We start from the raw sequence: 23,487 nt of genomic DNA on the forward strand, positions 1-23,487 counted from the left end.
AAACAGAATCCAACAACACATTAAAAGGATCATACACCATTGATCAAGTGGGGTTTATCCCAGGGATGCAAGGATTCTTCAATATACACAAATCAATCAATGTGATACAGCATATTAACAAATTGAAGAATAAAAACCATATGATCATCTCAATAGATGCAGAAAAAGCTTTTGACAAAATTCAACACCCATTTATGATAAAAACTCTCCAGAAAGTTGGCACAGAGGGAAACTACCTCAACATAATAAAGGCCATATACGACAAACCAACACCAAACATCATTCTCAATGGTGAAAAACTGAAAGCATTTCCTCTAAGATCAGGAACAAGACAAGGATGTCCACTCTCACGGCTATTATTCAACATAGTTTTGGAAGTCCTAGCCTCGGCAATCAGAGAAGAAAAAGAAATAGAAGGAATACAAATTGGAAAAGAAGAAGTAAAACTGTCACTGTTTGCAGATGACATGATACTATACATAGAGAATCCTGAAGATGCCATCAGAAGACTACTAGAGCTAATCAATGCATTTGGTAAGGTTGCAGTATACAAAATTAATGCACAGAAATCTCTTGCATTCCTATACACTAATGATGAAAAATCTGAAAGAGAAATTAAGGAAACTCTCCCATTTACCACTGCAACAAAAAGAATAAAATACCTAGGAATAAACCTACCCAGGGAGACAAAAGACCTGTATGCAGAAAACTGTAAGACACTGATGAAAGAGATTAAAGATGATACCAACAGATGGAGAGATATACCATGTTCTTGGATTGGAAGAATCAATATTGTGAAAATGACTATACTACCCAAAGCAATCTACATATTCAACGCAATCCCTATCAAATTACCAATGGCATTTTTTACGGAACTAGAACAAAAAATCTTAAAATTTGTATGGAGACACAAAAGACCCCGAATAGCCAAAGCAGCCTTGAGGGAAAAAAACGGAGCTGGAGGAATCAGACTCCCTGACTTCAGACTATACTACAAAGCTACAGTAATCAAGACAATATGGTACTGGCACAAAAACAGAAACATAGATCAATGGAACAAGATAGAAAGCCCAGAGATAAACCCACGCACCTATGGTCAACTAATCTATGACAAAGGAGGCAAGGATATACAATGGAGAAAAGACAGTCTCTTCAATAAGTGGTGCTGGGAAACCTGGACAGCTACATGTAAAAGAATGAAATTAGAATACTCCTTAACACCATACACAAAAATAAACTCAAAATGGATTTGAGACCTAAATGTAAGACCGGACACTATAAAACTCTTAGAGGAAAACATAGGAAGAACACTCTTTGACATAAATCACAGAAAGATCTTTTTTGATCCACCTCCTAGAGTAATGGAAATAAAAACAAAAATAAACAAATGGGACCTAATGAAACTTCAAAGCTTTTGCACAGCAAAGGAAACCACAGACAAGACGAAAAGACAACCCTCAGAATGGGAGAAAATATTTGCAGATGAATCAATGGACAAAGGATTAATCTCCAAAATATATAAACAGTTCATGCAGCTCAATATTAAAGAAACAAACCACCCAATCCAAAAATGGGCAGAAGACCTAAATAGACATTTCTCCAAATAAGACATACAGATGGCCAAGAAGCACATGAAAAGATGCTCAACATCACTAATTATTACAGAAATGCAAATCAAAACCAGAATGAGGTATCACCTCACACCAGTTAGAATGGGCATCATCAGAAAATCTACAAACAACAGATGCTGGAGAGGGTGTGGAGAAAAGGGAACCCTCTTGCACTGCTGGTGGGATGTAAATTGATACAGCCACTATGGAGAACAGTATGGAGGCTCCTTAAAAAACTAAAAATAGAATTACCATATGATCCAGCAATCCCACTACTGGGCATATACCCAGAGAAAACCACAATTCAAAAAGACACATGCACCCCAATGTTCACTGCAGCACTATTTACAACAGCCAGGTCATGGAAGCAACCTAAATGCCCATCGACAGACGAATGGATAAAGAAGTTGTAGTACATATACACAATGGAATATTACTCAGCCATAAAAAGGAACGAAATTGAGTCCTTTGTTGAGACGTGGATAGATCTAGAGACTGTCATACAGAGTGAAATAAGTCAGAAAGAGGAAAACAAATATCGCATATTAATGCATGTATGTGGAACCTGGAAAAATGGTACAGATCAACCGGTTTGCAGGGCAGAAGTTGAGACACAGATGTAGAGAACAAATGTATGGACACCAAGGGGGGAAAGCCACGGGGTGGGTGGGGATGGTGGTGTGCTGAACTGGGCGATTGGGATTGACATGTATACACTGATATGTATAAAACTGATGAGTAATAAGAACCTGTTATATAAAAAAATAAATAAAATAAAATTCAAAAATTAAAATAAAAAAAATAATAATCTGCCTTCCAGGGCTTCCCTGGTGGCACAGAGGTTAAGAATCTGCCTGCCATTGCAGGGGACACAGGTTCAAGCCTTGGTCCGGGAAGATCCCACATGCCACGGAGCAACTAAGCCCGTGAGCCACAACTACTGAGCCCACATTCCACAACTACTGAAACCCGCAGGCCTAGAGCCCATGCTCTGCAACAAGAAAAGCCACCGCAATGAGAAGCCTGCACACTGCAACTAAGAGTAGCCCCCGGGCTTCCCTGATGGCGCAGTGGTTGAGAATCTGCCTGCCAATGCAGGGGACACGGGTTCGAGCCCTGGTCTGGGAAGATCCCACATGCCGCGGAGCTACTGGGCCCATGAGCCACAACTACTGAGCCTGTGCGACTGGAGCCTGTGCTCCGCAACAAGAGAGGCCACGATAGTGAGAGGCCCACGCACCGCGATGAAGAGTGGCCCCCGCTTGCCACAGCTAGAGAAAGCCCTCGCACAGAAACGAAGACCCAACACAGCCAAAAATAAATAAATAATTCCTATTTAAAAAAAAAAAAAAAAAAAATTCTCATGCCCTCCAAGCTATTGTAAAAAAAAATAATAATAAAGAGTAGCCCCTGCTTGCCGCAACTAGAGAAAGCCCACACGCAGCAAAGAAGACCCAATGCAGCCAAAAATAAATAAATAAATAAAATAATTTTTTTAATTTTTAAAATTAAAAAAAGAATCTGCCTTCCAATGCAGGGGATGTGGGTTCGATCCCTGGTCGGGGAACTAAGATCCCACATGCTGTGGGGCAACTAAGACCACACGCTCTAGAGCCCACGCGCCACAACTAGAGAGAAGCCCACGCACCACAATGTAGACGCTGTGAGCTGCAACAAAAGATGCCGCATGTCACAACTAAGACCCAATGGAGAGGGTTAGGGAGAGAGGAAGAGAGGGAAAGAGAAAAGAAATTCAATTAAATTTAACACGAATTTTAATCTTTTACCTTTCAGGTAAAGAGCAAAAAACACTCTTAAAATTGCTAGTAGAATTTTAAATTGGCATGACAGGGACTTCCCTGGTGGCGCAGTGGTTAAGAATCCGTCTGCCAATGCAGGGGACACAGGTCGAGCCCTGGTCTGGGAAGATCCCACATGCCACAGAGCAACTAAGCCCGTGAGCCACAACTAGTGAGCCCACGTGCTGCAACTACTGAAGCCCGTGCGCCTAGAGCCCGTGCTCTGCAGCAAGAGAAGCCACCACAATGAGAAGCCTGCACACCGCAATGAAGAGTAGCCCCCACTCGCCACAACTAGAGAAAGCCCACGCACAGCAACGAAGACCCAATGCAGCCAAAAAAAAAAAAAAAAGTTGTCGTGATATTTATGGAGGGATAATCTGGCAATATCTACTAAGTACATACCCTTTAACCTAGAAATTTCATTTGCAGTACTTTATCTCACAGATATGCTTGCGTACATAAGCTACAAACAGGTAAGGATGAACTTACTTTGTTCACTACTTCATTCCCAGTACATGCCTGCTATACAGGCTGTACTCAATAACCACATGTTAAATGCCTATGCAGGACGATTGCGAGAGGGGATGTATGTACAGGGTTATTCAGGAGAGCACTTCTTATATACAGAAAAAGAACAGAAATAACATAAATGCTTGGTTAGGTAAATTATGGCACTTCCATATAATGCAGCTTTTATAATGCATTTATTTTCAATGGTAAAATAAAGGAGAATGCTCTTTATGTTAAGACGTAAAATGATTTTAGTATACTACCATTTATTTGTTTTTTGGTTTTTTTTTAATTGGGAATATACATATGTATTTGCTTAGAATTTCTCTGAAAAGATACAAAAGATTGGTAACACTGGATGCCTCAAAAGAGAGTTAAATCAGGTGCCAGGGCAAGGGTGAGAGGGAGAGGTTTCACAGCACATCATTTTGTACCTTGTGAATAGGAATATATTACCTTTTGAAATAAAAACTTTAATAGATTGTTAAAGTCTAACATATTAGATATAATAAACCAAGCATGAACCAAAACATAATGGCACGTTTCCGCCTACAGAAATAAATAGAATTAAAGACCCTAATAGACACGGCATGTGGTAACTTAAGCTACAGGTGTGTACTAAGACTAATCAAGGATGGTGCACTATATATGAAAGGAAGGAAGCAAAGGACGGGACTCAAAAAAACTAGTATTTAAAATATGAAAGTGGAAGATGAGTTTGTATTTAATGCTATAAATAATAGAAAGCCTTTTAAAATTTTTCTTTTGGTAAATTGAAGTTTTACTTTTGATGAAATTCAATATATCCACTTTTTCTTTTATACTTAGTTCTTTGTGTCTTCTCTTGGAAACCTCTGCAGATGCCACTGTCGCAAATATATTCACCTACATTTTTTCCTAGAAGGTTTATAGTTTTAGCTAAAAATGCATTAGTTCTTTCTAACTACTACACTCCTGTGATCATGTCCATTTCTAACTTTGAAATGAATAGGACTGATGATTTGGCTTATCAGTTTACAAGTTTTAACACCTAGTTAGTATACAAGCCTTAAATTATTACAAATGAACAGAACTAACAATGTGTGGTGGGTCAAACAAATTAACACATTCCACTGGTGAATCTCCAACTCCTGGCTTGTTAATACATCCATGTCATTATCGGAGTATTTTCTGGGGAAGCCTTCAGTAAGAAAAGAACTGATATATTTTATTCTTTAAAAGTCAAGACGACAAGACTTCCCTGGCGGTCCAGTGGTTAAGACTCCGTGCTTCCAATGCAGGGGGCACGGGTTCAATCCCTGGTCGGGGAACTAAGATCCTACATGTCACATGGCACAGCCAAAAAAAAAAAGAAAGTCAAGACTACAAAAGATGTTCCTGATGTCTCAGATTATTTGTTGAGTCAATGGATGATTAATAAACTGATACCCAATTTCTCTTTGACACATCATATAATTCTAAGATTCTTACCAGACTGTCACCTTTACAAACTTATATGAGTATAATGTAAAGAACTGACATACTTGTATTTCTTCACGTTCTTTTTTATCCGGAAAAGTTCTCGCAACTGTAGAATACTTTTCAAAAACTTTGCGTTCCTTTTGTAATTTCCTCATTTCCTCCTTTTTAAACTCCTCTACTCGAGCCAATTCTTTTGCTTTCTGTTGTTCAAAGTCAGCAATTTCTTTCCTAAAACAACCAAACCACGTTATAATCTAAGGAGACCACCTCAATACAGTAATCCACATGTGGTACCAAAATGGAACACCAATGACAACCTGGAACTGAGGAGCTGCTAGTTTTGGTGAATCCATCTTCAACCCACAGCAGTGAAATTACAGTCAATTAACTCAGTAAAGCACTACTCAACAAGCATTCACTGCATACCTACTATGATTCAAGTACTACACTACGTACTGGAGAAACCACAGTGACAATAAATAAGATTAACAAGTAAAATATATGGAACACTGGAAATGTTAAGAAGAATAAACCAAGGAACGTGGTTAGGAAATATGGAGGTTAGGAGCCTGAAATTATGAACGGAGTCATCTTGCTGAGGCAGTATTTGAGGTAAAACCTGAGGGACATGAGAGAACAGCCATGGAGGTATCTGGACAAAACAGTTCAGGCAGAGGGAACACCACATGCAAAAGCCCTGAGATTGGGACATGCCTGATGTGTTCAAAGAACAGGCAGGAGGCCAGTGTGGCTAAAGAGACAGAACAGTAGGAGAAAACGTCAGAAAAAAAGGGGGGGTGGGGCGGGAGGCGGGGTGATAAATTAGGGTCTGTGGACCACTGTGAAGACCCTGGTATTTAGCTTAGGAGCACGCGGGTCGGAGGAACTGCCAGGACCCGGGCTCCTTCTGGATGCTGTGTCAAGAGCACGGGGAGAGCAACGACAGCAAGACTGTGGAACTAGAGGTCCCTGGCTCACATCCTTCCACACAAGTGCCATCCACAGACAAAAGTGCCTTCGTGGGAGCTCCAGGATCCAGGCAGGAGAGGAGAAACGCTGGTGAAGCCTAAGATCAAGGACAGCCACTCAGAGAAGGCAGGCCCATGCCCCAGTGCCAGGCTTACCAAATGTGCTCTTGATGCACTGAAAACAGCCCCACTGCCAAAGGACCCAGGAGGAGCCATGCCCATTCATGCCCCTGGAAAGAGACCCACGGACCTTGGTCCTGCCTATAGATCCTGATACAGCCCTGTGACCTAGCTCCAGCCCTGCTCTATGTGGTACGGAGTCAGTCCTGCCCACCCAGGGGCCTGGTAGGAAGCTGCTCAGAAACCTGGCAGGAGCCCCACCCATCCTCACGCCTGGAAACACACCTCCTGTCTACAGACTCAACAGTGGACCAGGAGGCAGCCCCATGACCTAGCTCCAGCCCTGCCTGACTGTGGCCCAAAAGGTAGTCCTGTCCTACTGGGGATCCAGCAGGAACCACAGCTGACTGCAACCCTGATAACAGGCCTACCAACTGTGGACCCAGCTACAAACCCACTTGACTGTGATCCTGGAAGTAGACCCACCCGTCCAGGGATCCAGCAGATGAAGGTCTTTACCTGCCAAAAACAGTCTGTAAAGACAGGAACAGGTGTTTGTTCTTTCAAATGCAGAGACATCAACACAAGTCCACATAGATCACCAAGAATCAGGCAAACGTGACACCACCAAAGGAAACTAATAAAGCTCCAGTAACCAATCCCAAAGAAATCGAGATCTACAAATTACCTGACAAAGAATACAAACTAATTGTTTTAAGGAAGCTCAGCAAGCTACAAGAAAACACAGATAAACAACTCAACGAAACCAGGGAAACAATATGAGAAACAAGACAAGAAGTTCAACAAAGAGCTAGAAATCATAAAAAAAGAACCAAAAAGAAATTCTAGAGCTGAAGAATACAAGGAATGAAGTGATAAATGCAACAGAGAACTTCAACAGCAGACTCAAGCAGAAGAGAGAATCTGTGACTTCGAAGACTGGTGATTCAAAGTTATTCAGTCAGAGGGGGAAAAAAGGGAAAAGAATGAAAAGGAGTGAAGAAAGCCTGCAGGATTTATGGGACACTATTGTATGAACCATATACGCATTATGGGGGTCTCAGGAGGAAAAAAATCAACAAACCTTTAGCTAGACTAAGAAAAAAAGAGAGAAGACTCAAATAAATAAAGTCATAAATGAAAGGCAAGGCATTGTAACAGATGCCTCAGAGATAAAAAGGACCATATACAAATAATTATATTTGAAACCACTGGATAACTTAGAATGGTTAAATTCCTAGGAACATACAACCTACCAAAATTGAATCCAGAAGAAACAGAAAGCCTGAACTGACCAATAACAAATAAGGAGACTGAATCAGTAATCAAAAACCTCCCAAAAAAGAAAAGTCCAGGACCAGATGGCTTCACAGGTAAATTCCACCAAACAGTCAAAGAAAAAATTAATACCATTCTTTTTTAAACTCTTCCAAGAAAAGAAGGAATACTTCCAAACTCATTCTGTGAGGCTAGCTATCACTCTGATACCAAAGGCAGACAAAGATACAAGAAAGGAAAACTATAGGCTAATGTCCCTGATGAATACAGTGTATAAATCCTCAAAAAAATACTAGCACACCAAATTCAACAGCACAGTAAAAGCGTTAAATACCATGACCAAGTGGGATTCACCCCCAGGATGCAAAGTTGGTTCAACACACGCAAAGCAATTAACATGATGTAAACTGGTGCAGCCACTGTGCGAAACAGTATGGTGGTTCCTCAGCATTATTCACAATAACCCAAACATAGAAACAACCCACTTGTCCAGCTGTGAGCCAAGGAAGGCTAAGGATCGCCAGAAACCAATAGAAGATACAAGAGAAAGCATGGCTCTGCTGACACCTTGACTTCAGGCTTCTGGCCTCCAGAACCATGAGAAAATAAATTTCTGTTGTTTCAAGCCATCCAGTTTGTGTATATTTTGTTACAGCAGCCCTAGGAAACTAATACACTGGCCAAGATGGCCCTTGAATTCAGAGCTCCACACTGATTTTCAAATTTCAATTTATGACCTCATCACAACAATTCTCCTTTTAAGACATCTTTGACCACAGTGGGTCATTTTATTTAAAAATTCTTATGTGGTATGTATTTCACTTCCTTCTCTCACTTACATTGTTGGATTAATAAGAAACGTTTCAAATAGTTCAGATATAATCTTAAAAATAAAGCTGAATCACCATACATTTTCCCCCACTTACAGATGCAAACTGACCTGAGTTTTTCCAAGGCACTTTCTCGTTCAATGCGAAGTTTAGCTAAAGATGTGTTCTCAGCTTTAAATTTTTCTATTTCTGTCTCCAATTCAGTAACTTTCTCTCTCAAAACTTGAGATCGAGCGTTGTCACCTATAAGGTAAGCCACAAATACTGAACTTCACAAAAAGCTTTCAACAGCAAAACACTAGCTAGCTATTACACTAGGAGCCAAAAATATGGTAAACACCTGTAGTATTAAAATGCATTAGAAACGATGCTTCTAAAAACAAAGAAAAAAAAATTATTATAGTCTAACTTTCCAGATGGAACAGCCTAAATTTAAGAAAGAATCAAATCATTCTACCTCAAGAGTATCAATCTGATGACAAACGAACATTACATATTAAAAAAAATCAAATAAATTTTTAAACCAATATACATAAATAGCTTAAGAACATGAATAAGTATTTGCAAGAGACTTAAAGCTCTAATCAACACCAAAATCAATGTTTACCCCCCACTAATCAAAGAAATACAAATTAAGATCTTTTTCTGTATCAAATTTGCTACTTAAGAAAATAGCCAATGCTTTTGTCCTTCAACTACCCTTCTGGAAAATAACCCTGATTTGTAACACAAGGCTAAAATACATATTATCTACCCTTAGACCCACTTCTAAAAATCTAGTTAAAGAACGAACTTATAAAATCATACAAATCATTTTGCACAAAAATATGCGTTGAAGTGTTATTTCTAATAGTGAAAAATAATTTGTATCCAACATTAAAGAAATTACTAAATAAAATTATGCTACATTCATATAATGCTCTGCAACCATTTTTAAAGTATACAAAGAGTTTTAATGATATGGCCAAAGCATATTATACACCTGGTCAAAAAGGATGAGGCGAGTTATATGTCTCTACCATATGAAAAATACACAGGAAAAAAATGAATGGAAAGAAATATCCCAAAATGATATCACAGTTACCTTAGGATAGGTTATAAACATTTTTGCTTCTACACTTTCTAACTTCCAAACTTCCTGCAAAAATTACTATTTTTAAAATCAGAGTATTTTTAAAAATTACCTTAAGTTATAATTTCTATTTTAAAGCACCTATGCTTTGCTAGACACTCAGAATATAACATGACATAATAGAAAACTGTTTTCAATGTAAGTTAAAAAAATCCATCACATAAACTAAATACTATATAGCCACTAAATGGAATGAGACAGATGTGTGTGTATTAGAACAATCTTCAAAATTTATTATAAGCAAGGTGCAGAACAGTATATAAAAAACATGTTTTCATTTGTGCAGAAAAGAGGATTATATACACATTCACACATGTGCTTTCATATGCATGGAATCTTTGTAGAATACACAAATGAAATGGGAAAGTTGATGTCTCTAAGAGCCCAGATCTGGGGAAGAAAAGAAACTTGAATTTTACTGTATTTCTTCCTCATTATATTTGGCAAGTGAATGCATGAGGTAGCAAAAAAAAAAAAAAAAAAACTAATTAAAAAAAATACACACACACAGAGGTAGCACAGTAGCACAAACCACAAATTGGGTATTCCCCAGTTATAAAAGAAACTTAAATGTTATCTCACTTTATAATAATTAATTTTAAAGCCTTGGCAATAAGACACAGGCTAAAATTTGAAAAATCTGAAATCACAATTCTTCCAAATCTCTTATACTAGTGACTATTACATTATTTAGACTCACAAAACAAATCAAATTTTAACAAATTACCTACTAAACTTTAATAAATCACCTACTAGATTTCCACTGAGCAACTAGAAAGGTTGGGATTTTAATAAGCATTCTGACAACATACTGATAAAATATTAAACCTGTAACATTCCATTACATATTTTACAATGCTCTGACTTACCAGGTGGTTGGTCCTGATTTATGTTTAACTTGGGTTCATTTCCCAAGCGTGAGTCTGATTTAGATTTTGGTTTCAAAGAAGGGAAGAATTTCATCATCAGATCCGAGGTAGGAGGAGGACTTGTGCTCCTACTGGATTTATTCAAGCCTTCTCCCTTCTTGACCGGTGCAACCTTCCTTTTTATTGTTTTATCCAGTACACATATTTCACTCTTATTAGGGTAGGTTGTCTGGGGAGTCCCATAAATGGCTTCATTCCCAAGAATAACATCATGTTTAAATGAATCATCTTCAAGGTCAGTCCAAGTTCTTTCATCATCAAAGTCAATTTTACTCATAGATGGGTGTCCTCTTGAGGAATCAGAAGCTTTATTTTTCAAGCTTGTTATTAGGATAGACTCGTCACTACTGTAATCTTTATCAGACAAATCTAAATCAACATCTCTCCTCTTATCTTCTTCTTGAGTCCTGGTGTCCCTTAAAGGTCCCCTCCCATCACAGACTTGTGGACTATCTTCTCTGCTGCTGAAACCCCTCTCTTTATCCTCAGTTGATGGTTTTATGGTGACATCAAGCTGTTCCTCAGAATCAGTGCTATCATCACTGTCTGTACCACCTCCGTCGTCGCTTGCGTTCCACCTAGTTGGACTTTCACAAGTGCTCATTTGGAACACTTTCCTACTGACCTTACAGGACTGCTCCTGCGGTCCGTCAGGTGAGGACACTGAATCAGGCCGCTGGGGTGCAAGCTCACACTCAGCCTGACTTTCACACTTGGTACGGTCTGGACCCTCATTTTGCTTGCACTCACTAATGGGACCTGGTGGTGTTGTCTTCTCTTGCTGCACAGCTTTGACCGGAGTAGAAGACAGCCGGTGACCTCTGCAGATCTGTTGGTCCCTCTCTAAGATCTTCAGTACAAATGAGGAATTACTAGAAAATGATATTTCATCAGCAGCTTGTTCTAAAAACAAAAATTCATCTAATTCCAAATTTTCCTTTTCCTTTTCTCGTTCCCAATTCTCTAACTTTTTCTGAAGAGAAATGTCAAGAGAAGATTCTGACTCTTTCAAAGTCTCACTTACTGGGCTCTTAGAAGCCACGCAGCTGGCCAGCCCTGTCGAAAGGGGAAGTCTGTCTTTACCTTGTGTCTTATTCCAGATTTTGCAACCAACGTCACAAGGTTTTGTACACTCGGGTACATTTTCTTTATTATTAGATTCTACCTTTTTTTCTAAATTGATCTGACCTCTAAATTGCCCGTCACATTTCTTCCCTGCCAGTATCTTCAATCCTGCTGGAGAGAGACTTTTCCTATTGTTACCCTTAAGCACTTTCGGCTTCTGACTGAGTGTGACACAACCACTCTTTGTTCTGGTTTTACTGTTCTTTTTGACAGAAAGGTTCTCTGTACACAGTTCTTTACTTATGAGAGCAGTTTTCCGCTGGAATTGTTGTTTATCTAATTTAAACACAGGTTTGTCCTCTGAAATGCTCTGAGTAGTGACTAGTTTACTTTCTCTCCCCTTCTGAAACTTAGATTTAGCATTAGTAAATCTAGCTAAACCTTCTCCTCGTTTTAAGAATGGTTGTTTTGGTTTTGCTTTGATTAGCAAGGATCCTTCTGCTTCCTAAAATAAAAGAACAATATTTGAATTAATTCTGGTATATCCAAGTAATCCCAAAGTTATTTTTAAAGCAAATTATAAACAAATCTCTAAAGCCTTAAGATAATTTAATCAAAATAGTAGAAATGCTAACCCTTAGCTGTTTTTGTTTCAGTTCTTGTTCTTCCAACCGAATTTGTTCTTCTAAGTAGTCTTCAAAGGTTTGTTTCCTTTCTCTAATAGCAGCTTTAATAGGCCTAATCATAAAAGTAAAGTTATTTAACATTCAAATCATGTGGTGAATACTTTACACTTAGTGTGCCTGATACAGACACCTCTGACTGAGAACTAACCTTTTTCAAAGTCACAGATCCCCTTTGAGAATCTATTAAAAGCTACAATCCCACTCCATCTCCCAAAATATAGAAATACACATCACTCTACACGTGATTTGAAAAACCCCTCTGAAGTCCACCTACTGACCTTAGATTAACTTTTGAAGTAACATATTCATTACATAAATAAAATATATTTCAAAAATAGTTCATTAAATACATTCTTTAAGATCCTTAATAATATAAACAAAACAATCAAAAGTCATTTGCCATTCCATAATGTATATTAAAATACTTAAGAAAATAATAAACAACCTCACAGTTGATATTTTATCTCTGACATAAAATTTTTGAATTCTGTAACCACACCCACTCAATTATTATTTATAAGTGATACCATGTGTGAGACTCCAATATATGATTTTTTCTCTTCTCCAAAACAGGATTTACCTATCTGAGAGAAGATTAGTTTTATCCAGATATTTCCCTTAGGTGAAAAAACTTTGCTAAATTTTTCCAGTACAATGTCAAACTGATGTATCTCCCCAACCTGCTTCTGTTGCTGACAACATGGAATAAGTTGGACCTTCAACCCTTTACTTAAGAGCATACCCAGGCAAAAACAAGAAAACTATGGCTCTTTCAAACAAAGAAAGCACCAATAATAATGACTATTATAGTAAATTCCTTCCAACATGGATGATACCTTTCTTCAATATTAACCACTTCTGAGGAATCACCAATTTTTTTTAAGTTCGTATCGTTCCCTTCCTGAATCTCTTCCGTCATTTTCTCCGAACATGGTAAAATACCTTCTCCTAGGATAAAAATTAGGAACAATTTAGTTCAAAAAAAAGCAGATTAAAGTCTTAAAACTTGAGAATTTTACAAGTTACTGTATTAAAAAAATATTTAGTTAAACTTAATGTACACCAAAGATTTTAGAACTCTCAAGGATTTCTTTAATATGATAAAGAAAAACTACAAAATGCTCATGAAAACACTACATTCTGCTCTCCTTTCCAGTCGACCTCTCAAAAACCCGTGCCATAGTACTGGCTTCTGTGACCTTCTGACAGGGAGCCCTTTGTTCGGCCACACTGTTACCTGACTGATTAAATGTGGAAGCAAGTCCTTTGCTAGGACTGGACTTTATTCAAAGTATCTGGTGTTGAGTTCTCAATTCAGATGAACTTCGCTGGCGAGCTACTGAGGACTGAGACCCCCAAAATAATCCGGAAGCCATTCTGTGAAGTTGACAAGTGAAAGTCTGCAGACAGGAAAACCTCTCCCTTTACACACTGAGAATTCCCACTGCAGTGAATGGAAGATCTGTGTGTGTAAAGAGCACGTGAGCAGAGGGGGTTCAGCCCCAGAGAAAGAAGGTGTCGAGTTGCCTTGGTAAAGAATTTATACACCACGTGGTCACAGCTTCTTAACAGGGCAGCAACAGGAAACTAACAGAGCTGTAATGACGAAGTACTTTGAAGCATAGGGCACTGTTTTAGAGGTAATTCTACAAAATAAAACTTTACTTGGGGACCTTCAAGATGGCAGAGAAGACGTAGAGATCACCTTCCTCCCCACAAATACATCAGAAATACATCTACATGTCAAACAGCTCCTACAGAACACTTACTGAAATCTGGCAGAAGACCTCAGACTTCCCAAAAGGCAAGAAACTCCCCACGTACATGGGTAGGGCAAAAGAAAAAAGGAAAAACAGAGACAAAAGAATAGGGACGGGACCTGCACCTCTGGGAGGGAGCTGTGAAGGAGGAAAAGTTTCCACACACTAGGAAGCCCCTTTGCGGGCGGAGACTGCGGGTGGCGGAGGGGGTAAGCTTCGGAGCCACGGAGGAGAGCGCAGCAACAGGGGTGCGGAGGGCAAAGCGGAGAGATACCCGCACAGAGGATCGGTGCCAACCAGCACTCACCAGCCTGAGAGGCTTGTCGGCTCCCCCGCAGGGGCGGGCGGGGGCTGGGAGCTGAGGCTCGGGCTTTGGTCGGATCGCAGGGAGAGGACGGGGGTTGGCTGCGTGAACACAGCCTGAAGGGGGCTAGTGCGCCACAGCTAGCAGGGAGGGAGTCCAGGAAAAAGCCTGGAACTGCCTAAGAGGCAAGAAACCACTGTTTCAAGGTGTACGAGGAGGGGGGGTTCAGACCACCACCTAAACGAGCTCCAGAGATGGGCACAAGCCGCGGCTATCAGTGCGGACCCCAGAGACGGGCATGAGACGCTAAGGCTGCTACTGCAGCCACCAAGAACCCTGTGTGCAAGCACAGGTCACTATCCACACACACACACACACACCCCGGGGACCTGTGCAGCCCGCCAAGCCAGGTCCTGTGATCCAGGGACAACTTCCCTGGGAGAACACACAGCATGCCTTAGGCTGGTGCAATGTCACGCAGGCCTCTGCCGCCACAGGCTCACCCTGCATTCCATACCCCGCCCTCCCCCGGCCTGAGGGAGCCAGAGCCCCCGAATCAGCTGCTCCTTTAACCCCGTCTTGACTGAGTGAAGAACAGATGCCCTCAGGCGACCTACACGCAGAGGCGGGGCCAAATCCAAAGCTGAACCCCGGGAGCTGTGCGAACAAAGAGAAAGGGACATCTCTCCCAGCAGCCTCAGGAGCAGCGGATTAAATCTCCACAATCAACTTGATGTACCTGCATCTGTGGAACACCTGAATAGACAATGAAACATCCCAAATTGACGCAGTGGACTTTGGGAGCAACTTGGGATTTGCTTTCTGCACCTAATTTGTTTCTAGTTTTATGCTTATTTTAGTTTAGTATTTAGAGCTTATTATCATTGGTAGATTTGTTTATTGATTTGGTTGCTCTCTTCCATTTTTTTTTTCCTTTTTCTCTTTTTGTGAGTGCATATGTGTATGCTTCTTTGTGTGATTTTGTCTGTATAGCTTTGCTTTTACCATTTGTCCTAGGGTTCTGTCTGTTTTTTGTTGGTTTTTTTGTAGTATAGTTCTTAGCGCTCATTATCATTGGTGGATTTGCTTTTTGGTTTGGTTGCTCTCGTCTTTCTTTCTTTTTCTTTCTATTACTTTTTAAAAAATTTTTTAACAATATTTTTTATTTTAATAACTTTATTTTTTTCCTTTCTTTCTTTTTTTTCCCCTCCCTTTTCTTCTGAGCCGAGTGGCTGACCAGGTTTTGGTGCTCTGGCCGGGTGTCAGGCCTGAGCCTCTGAGGTGGGAGAGACAAGTTCAGGACATTGATCCACCAGAGACCTCCTGGCCCCACATAATATCAAACAGCAAAAGCTCTCCCAGAGATCTCCATCTCAATGCTAAGACCCAGCTCCACTCAACAACCAGCAATCTACAGTGCTGGACACCCTATGCCAAACAACTAGCAAGACAGGAACACAACCCCACCTGTTAGCAGAGAGGCTGCCTAAAATCATAATAAGTTCACAGGCACCCCAAAACACACCACCAGATGCGGTCCTGCCCACCAGAAAGACAAGGTACAGCCTCATCCACCAGAACACAGGCACCAGTCCCCTCCACCAGGAAGCCTACACAACTCACTGAACCAACCTTACCCACTGGGGGTAGACACCAAAAATAACGGGAACTACAAACCTGCAGCCTGCAAAGAGGAGACGCCAAACACAGTAAGTTAAGCAAAATGAGAAGACAGAGACATACACAGCAGATGAAAAAACAAAGTAAAAACCCACCAGACCAAAAAAATGAAGAGGAAATAGGCAGCCTACCTGAAAAAGAATTCACAGTAACGATAGTAAAGATGATTCAAAATCTTGGAACTAGAATGGAGAAAATACAAGAAACATTTAACAAGGACCTAGAAGAACTAAAGAGCAAACACATGATGAACAATACAATGAATGAAATGAAAAATTCTCTAGAAGGGATCAATAGCAGAATAACTGAGGCAGAAGAACGGATAAGTGACTGGGAAGATAAAACAGTGGAAATAACTTAACTACCACAGAGCAGAACAAAGAAAAAAGAATGAAAAGAATTGAGGACAGTCTCACAGACCTCTGGGACAACACTAAATGCATCAACATTCGAAACAGAGGCCTCCCAGAAGAAGAAGAGAAAAAAAAAGGGACTGAGAAAATATCTGAAGAGATTATAGCTGAAAACTGCCCTAATATGGGAAGGAAATAGTCAATCAAGTCCAGGAAGCACAGAGTCCCATACAGGAGAAACACGCAAAGACACTTATTAATCAACCTATCAAAAATTAAATACAAAGAAAAAATATTAAAAGCAGCAAGGGAAAAGCAACAAATAACATACAAGGGAATCCCAATAAGGTTAACAGCTGATCTTTCAGTAGAAACTCTGCAAGCCAGAAGAGAGTGGCAGGACATATTTAAAGTGATGAAAGGGAAAAACCTACAACCAACATTACTCTACCCAGCAAGGATCTCATTCAGATTTAACGGAGAAATTGAAACCTTTACAGACAACAAAAGCTAAGAGAACTCAGCACCACCAAACCAGGTTTACAACAAATGCTAAAGGAACTTCTCTAGGCAGGAAACACAAGAGAAGGAAAAGACCTACAATAACAAACCCAAAACAATTAAGAAAATGGTAATAGGAACATACATTATTGATAAGCACCTTAAATGTACATGGATTAAATGATCCAACCAAAAGACACAGACTGGCTGAATGGATACAAAAACAAGACCCATATATATGCTGTCTACAAGAGACCCACTTCAGACCTAGGGCCACATACAGACTGAAAGTGAGGGGATGGAAACAAATATTCCATGCAAATAGAAATCAAGAGAAAGCTGGAGTAGCAATTCTCGTATCAGACAAAACAGACTTTAAAATAAAGACTATTACAAGAAACAAAGAAGGACACTACATAATGATCAAGGGATCAATGCAAGAAGATACAACAATTGTAAATATTTATGCACCCAACATAGGAGCACCTCAATACATAAGGGAAATGCTAACAGCCATAAAAGGGGAAATAAACAGTAACAAAATTAGTAGGGGACTTTAACACCCCACTTTCACCAATGGACAGATCACCCAAAATGAAAATAAATAAAGAAACACAAGTTTTAAATGATACAGTAAACAAGACGGACTTAATTGATATTTATAGAACATTCCATCCAAAAACAACAGAATACACTTTCTTCTCAAGTGCTCATGGAACATTCTCCAGGACAGATCATATCTTGGGTCACAAATCAAGCCTTGGTAAATTTAAGAAAATTGGAATCGTATCAAGTATCTTTTCCGACCACAACGCTATGAGACTAGATATCAATTACAGAAAAAAATCTGAAAAAAACACAAAACACATGCAGGCTAAGCAATACACTACTAAATAACCAAGAGATCACTGAAGAAATCAAAGAGGAAATCAAAAAATACCTAAAAACAAATGACAATGAAAACATGATGACCCAAAACCTATGGGATGCAGCAAAAGCAGTTTTAAAAGCGAAGTTTATAGCAACACAATCCTACCTCAAGAAACAAGAAACACCTCAAAAAAACAACCTAAACTTACACCTAAAGCAATTAGAGAAAGAAGAACAAAAAAAACCCCAAAGCTAGCAGAAGAAAAGAAATCATAAAGATCAGATAAGAAATCAATGAAAAAGCAATGAAGGAAACAATAGCAAAAATCAATTTTAAAAAAAGCTAGTTCTTTGAGAAGATAAACAAAATTGATAAACCATTAGCCAGACTCATCAAGAAAAAAAGGGAGAAGACTCAAATCAATGGAATTAGAAATGAAAAAGGAGAAGTAACAACTGACACTGCAAAAATACAAAGGATCATGAGCGATTACTACAAGCCACTCTATGCCAATAAAATGGACAACCTGGAAGAAATGGACAAATTCTTAGAAAAGCACATCCTTCCGAGACTGAACCAGGAAGAAATCGAAAATATAAACAGACCAATCACAAGCACTGAAATTGAAACTGTGATTAAAAATCTTCCAACAAACACAAGTCCAGGACCAGATGGCTTCACAAGTGAATTCTATCAAACATTTAGAGAAGAACTAGCCTTCTATCCTAACTATCCTTCTCAAACTCTTCCAAAATATAGCAGAGGGAGGAACACTCCCAAACTCATTCTACGAAGCCACCATCACCGATACCAAAACCAGACAAAGATGTCACAAAAAAACAAAAATACAGGCCCATATCATGGATGAACACAGGTGCAAAAATCCTCAACAAAATACTAGCAAACAGAATCCAACAGCACATTAAAGGGATCATATACACCATGATCAAGTGGGGTTTATCCCAGAAATGCAAGGATTCTTCAATATACGCAAATCAATCAATGTGATACAACATATTAACAAACTGAAGGATAAAAACCATATGATATTCTCAATAGATGAAGAAAAAGCTTTCGACAAAATTCAACACCAATTTTTGATAAAAACCCTCCAGAAAGTAGGCATAGAGGGAACTTACCTCAACATAATAAAGACCATATATGACAAACCCACAGCCAGCATCGTTCTCAATGGTGAAAAACTAAAACCATTTCCACTAAGATCAGGAACAAGACAAGGTTGCCCACTCTCACCACTATTATTCAGCATAGTTTTGGTAGTTTTAGCCACAGCAATCAGAGAAGAAAAAGAAATAAAAGGAATCCAAATAGGATAAAAAAGAAATAAAACTGTCACTGTTTTATTTACTGTCACTGTTTGCAGATGACATGATACTATACATAGAGAATCCTAAAGATGCTACCAGAAAACTACTAGAGCTAATCAATGAATTTGGTGAAGTGGAAGGATACAAAATTAATGCACAGAAATCTCTTCCATTCCTATACACTAATGATGAAAAATCTGAAAGAGAAATTAAGGAAACACTCCCATTTACCAGTGCAACAAAAAGAATAAAATACCTAGGAATAAACCTACCTAAGGAGACAAAATTTCTGTATGCAGAAAACTATAAGACACTGATGAAAGAAATTAAAGATTATACAAACAGATGGAGAGATATACCATGTTCTTGGATTGGAAGAATCAACATTGTGAAAATGACTATACTACCAAAAGCAGTCTACAGATTCAAGGCAATCCCCATCAAACTACCAATGACATTTTTCACAGAACTAGAAAAAAAACTTTCACAATTGGTATGGAAACACAAAAGACCCCGAACAGCCAAAGCAATCTTGAGAAAGAAAAACGGAGCTGGAGGAATCAGGCTCCCAGACTTCAGACTGTACTACAAAGCTACAGTAATCAAGGCAGTATGGTACTGGCACAAAAACAGGAATATAGATCAATGGAACAGGATAGAAAGCCCAGAGATAAATCCACGCACCTATGGTCACATTATCTTTCATAAAGAAGGCAAGAATATACAATGGAGAAAAGACAGCCACTTCAATAAGTGGTGCTGGGAAAACTGGACAGCTACATGTAAAGGAATGAAATTAGAACACTCCCTAAGACCATACACAAAAATAAACTCAAAATGGATTTGAGACCTAAATGTAAGACCGGACACTATAAAACTCTTAGAGGAAAACATAGGAAGAACACTCTTTGACATAAATCACAGAAAGATCTTTTTTGATCCACCTCCTAGAGTAATGGAAATAAAAACAAAAATAAACAAATGGGACCTAATGAAACTTCAAAGCTTTTGCACAGCAAAGGAAACCACAGACAAGACGAAAAGACAACCCTCAGAATGGGAGAAAATATTTGCAAATGAAGCAACTGACAAAGGATTAATCTCCAAAATATACAAGCAGCTCATGCAGCTCAATATCAAAAAAACAAACAACCCAATCCAAAAATGGGCTGAAGACCTAAATAGACATCTCTCCAAAGAAGATATACTGATTGCCAACAAACACATGAAAGAATGCTCAACATCATTAATCATTAGAGAAATGCAAATCAAAACTACAATGAGGTATAGTACAATAACCTCACACCAGTCAGAATAGCCATCATCAAATAATCTACAAACAAGAAATGCTGGAGAGGCTGTGGAGAAAAGGGAACCCTCTTGCACTGTTGGTGGGAATGTAAATTGATACAGCCACTATGGAGAACTGTATGGAGGTTCCTTAAAAAACTAAAAATAGCACTACCATACAACCCAGCAATCCCACTACTGGGCATATACCCTGAGAAAACCACAATTCAAAGAGTCATGTACCACAATGTTTATTGCAGCTCTATTTACAATAGCCAGGACATGAAAGCAACCTAAGTGTCCATCGACAGATGAATGGATAAAGAACATGTGGCACACATATACAATGGAATATTACTCAGCCATAAAAAAGAAACGAAATTGAGTTATTTGCAGTGAGGTGGATGGACCTACAGGCTGTCATACAGAGTGAAATAAGTCAGAAAGAGAAAAACAAATACCATATGCTAACACATATATATGGAATCTAAAAAAAAAAAAAAAAAGGTTCTGAAGAACCTAGGGCCAGGACAGGAATAAAGACACAGACGTAGAGAATGGAATTGAGGACACAGGGAGGGGGAAGGGTAAGCTGGGACGAAGTGAGAGACTGGCATGGACATATGTACACTACCAAATGTAAAATAGGTAGCTAGTGGGAAGCAGCTGCATAGCACAGGGAGATCAGCACGGTGCTTTGTGACCACCTAGAGGGGTGGGATAGGGAGGGTGGGAGGGAGGCTCAAGAGGGAGGGGATATGGGGATACATGTATATGTATAGCTGATTCACTTTGTTATACAGCAGAAACTAACCCAACACTGTAAAGCAATTATACTTCAATAAAGATGTTTAAAAAAAAAAGAAAAAAACACAACAGTCTTCAAAAGGTTAATGTTATTGAGAAAAAGGTGTGGGCTTTCCTAAGTTAAAAAAGACTAAAGAGGACTTCCCTGGTGGTCCAGTGGTTAAGACTCCACGCTCCCAATGCAGGGGGCACAGGTTCTATCTCTGGTCGGGAAATTGAGATCCCGCACGGCTCGTTGTGCAGCCGGAAAAACAAAACAAAACAAAACAAAAAGACTGAAGAGTTGTAACAACTGAATGTAATACATAAACCTTGACTGGATCCTGTTTTTAAAAAAACACCTTTAAAAGGTAATTTTGGGATCATAGGGAGAATTCTAAATTGTATTTGCATAGATAAGGTCCCTAGGTATAATAACAGTATTGTGGTTATATAGAAGAATGTCCTAATTTTTACTTGATATTTGAAATGATATAATGTCTGCATATTATTTGCGATGAAATGACTCAGCAAACCATATACAGATGTAAATAGAGATATAAATTTAAGTATAGATACAGATATATACACACACATATAGATAGACAAAGTAAATATGGAAAAATATCAACTGTTGCATCTAGGTGGTGGGTATACTGGTAATCACAGCAGTGGTCTTTCAACTTTTCTGGATGTTTGAAATTTTCCAAAATAAAAGGTTAAGGGGACTTCCCTGGTGGTCCAGTAGTTAAGACTTTGCACTTCCACTGCAAGGGGCGCGGGTTTGATCCCTGGTAGGGGAAGTTCCGCATGCTGCACAGTGCGGCCAAAAAAAAAAAAAAAATTGAAAAGGTTAAGGGAGAGTACTGTTTAAAAAATAAGGAAAAGACATTTGACCTCTTTACACCAAGGAATTACTCGAAATTAGGAATAAGTTTTTATCCCAAAACTGCCCAATCCTAAACAGTAAGTATAGACATCTTTTGCCGTATCATTTGTGTTTTCTATAACTTACTCTAAGGAACATATACATAAAAACACCATTAAAATTGAAAACTAAATTAAAAATAATGGAAATGACTCAGTCCTACCACAAAGAACATTTAATATTGATATATTATTTGATGATCTGCATAAAGATGACAACCATTAAAATTACAGTTATGAAGGCTACAGAACGTACCATAAGCATTTTCCATGTTGAGTGGGAAAAGAACACAATTTATTATACAGTATTTTATGATTACAAAATGTGGAGGGGGAAAAAAAGGCCAGGGAGTGAGCACAGCAACAGGACTTAAAAAAATTTTAAAAAAAGGACCAGAAGAAAATATACTAGAAATGCCTCGAGAGCTCCATGAGTTTGGACCATCAGACACTGAGTGCCAGTTCTCTGGCAGGAACGTGCCGGGTGCTGGGAACACAGAGCGACAGCGACGAGTGTCTGGGTTAGGGGGGATTCCTTTTGTGAGTAATAACTCCCATCACCAACCTACAGCTCACACTTCACATCTTCTATCCTGTGCCCCACCACCAGCACACACATTTTAACTCAATTTTAAACTTTTCTAAGCTCTCAAGAAAAATGGTTCATGCAGAACTCGCTGCCTCCCTTTTTGAAGACCCACGTTGCCACGCGAGGTTTGAATTCGGCGTGAGTTGTCCTGCAATTTGTTCCTGGAAAGTCACAAATTCTATGTCTGGTTCTGTGTCCCATCCAGGCTCAGCGGCTGTGTAGCAGGTAGGATCCCACAATTAAAGATGCAGGGGACAAGGAAAAAATGCAGAAAGGACTTTTCTTGTCTTAGAACAAGCAGGTGACACTGTCAGTTAACTACAGAAGAGAGAAAAATAAGTAACTCACCTTTAGGATGGTTATGGTTCTCTTCCTTCAAATCATTTTTTTTCACAAGTGCTTCTTGATATTGAGCCTCATAAAACAAATTGGGAGAAGCACCACTTTTTGAAGTTAAGACAACATCTTGATGCGTAGTTCTACGGAAGTTGTTTTGTTCATCGGATAAAATGTTGGAAGTGTGTTTTTTTTCTTGGGTTTGATTCTGGTAGATATATGATGGTAAGAAGGGCGTGGGTTTCTCTACAGGGGCTGAATTTCCTGGAGATCTGTACTTCTGGCTCTGGTTATCAGGCACTAGAGTTAAACCTTATGATTAAGAAAATCAACAAAACAGATGACTTTCTATAACATTTTCTGTACTACCT

The 23,487-nt window shown here is 39.1% G+C and overlaps 1 protein-coding gene across 7 annotated transcripts in view; it reads right to left on the minus strand.

Annotated features, from left to right (window-relative positions):
* The window catches only part of CPAP (centrosome assembly and centriole elongation protein), a 61,509-nt gene that overhangs the window by 22,955 nt on the left and 15,067 nt on the right, over window positions 1–23,487 (minus strand). For 5 of the 7 annotated variants that reach the window (XM_082364899.1, XM_082364900.1, XM_082364902.1 and 2 more), the window contains 6 exons: window positions 23,129–23,428; window positions 13,228–13,339; window positions 12,341–12,443; window positions 10,581–12,210; window positions 8,690–8,822; window positions 5,446–5,611 (listed from right to left, as the gene is read on the minus strand). In XM_082364899.1, the coding sequence (XP_082221025.1) occupies window positions 5,446–5,611; window positions 8,690–8,822; window positions 10,581–12,210; window positions 12,341–12,443; window positions 13,228–13,339; window positions 23,129–23,428 (2,444 nt within the window). The remainder of the gene's footprint in view (window positions 1–5,445; window positions 5,612–8,689; window positions 8,823–10,580; window positions 12,211–12,340; window positions 12,444–13,227; window positions 13,340–23,128; window positions 23,429–23,487) is intronic. The other 2 variants (XM_082364904.1, XM_082364905.1) reach the window with 1 other exon arrangement.

The sequence above is a fragment of the Balaenoptera borealis genome (genome assembly GCF_965194805.1).
Source record: "Balaenoptera borealis genome assembly, chromosome: 18".
In the NCBI taxonomy this organism is placed as follows: domain Eukaryota; kingdom Metazoa; phylum Chordata; class Mammalia; order Artiodactyla; family Balaenopteridae; genus Balaenoptera; species Balaenoptera borealis.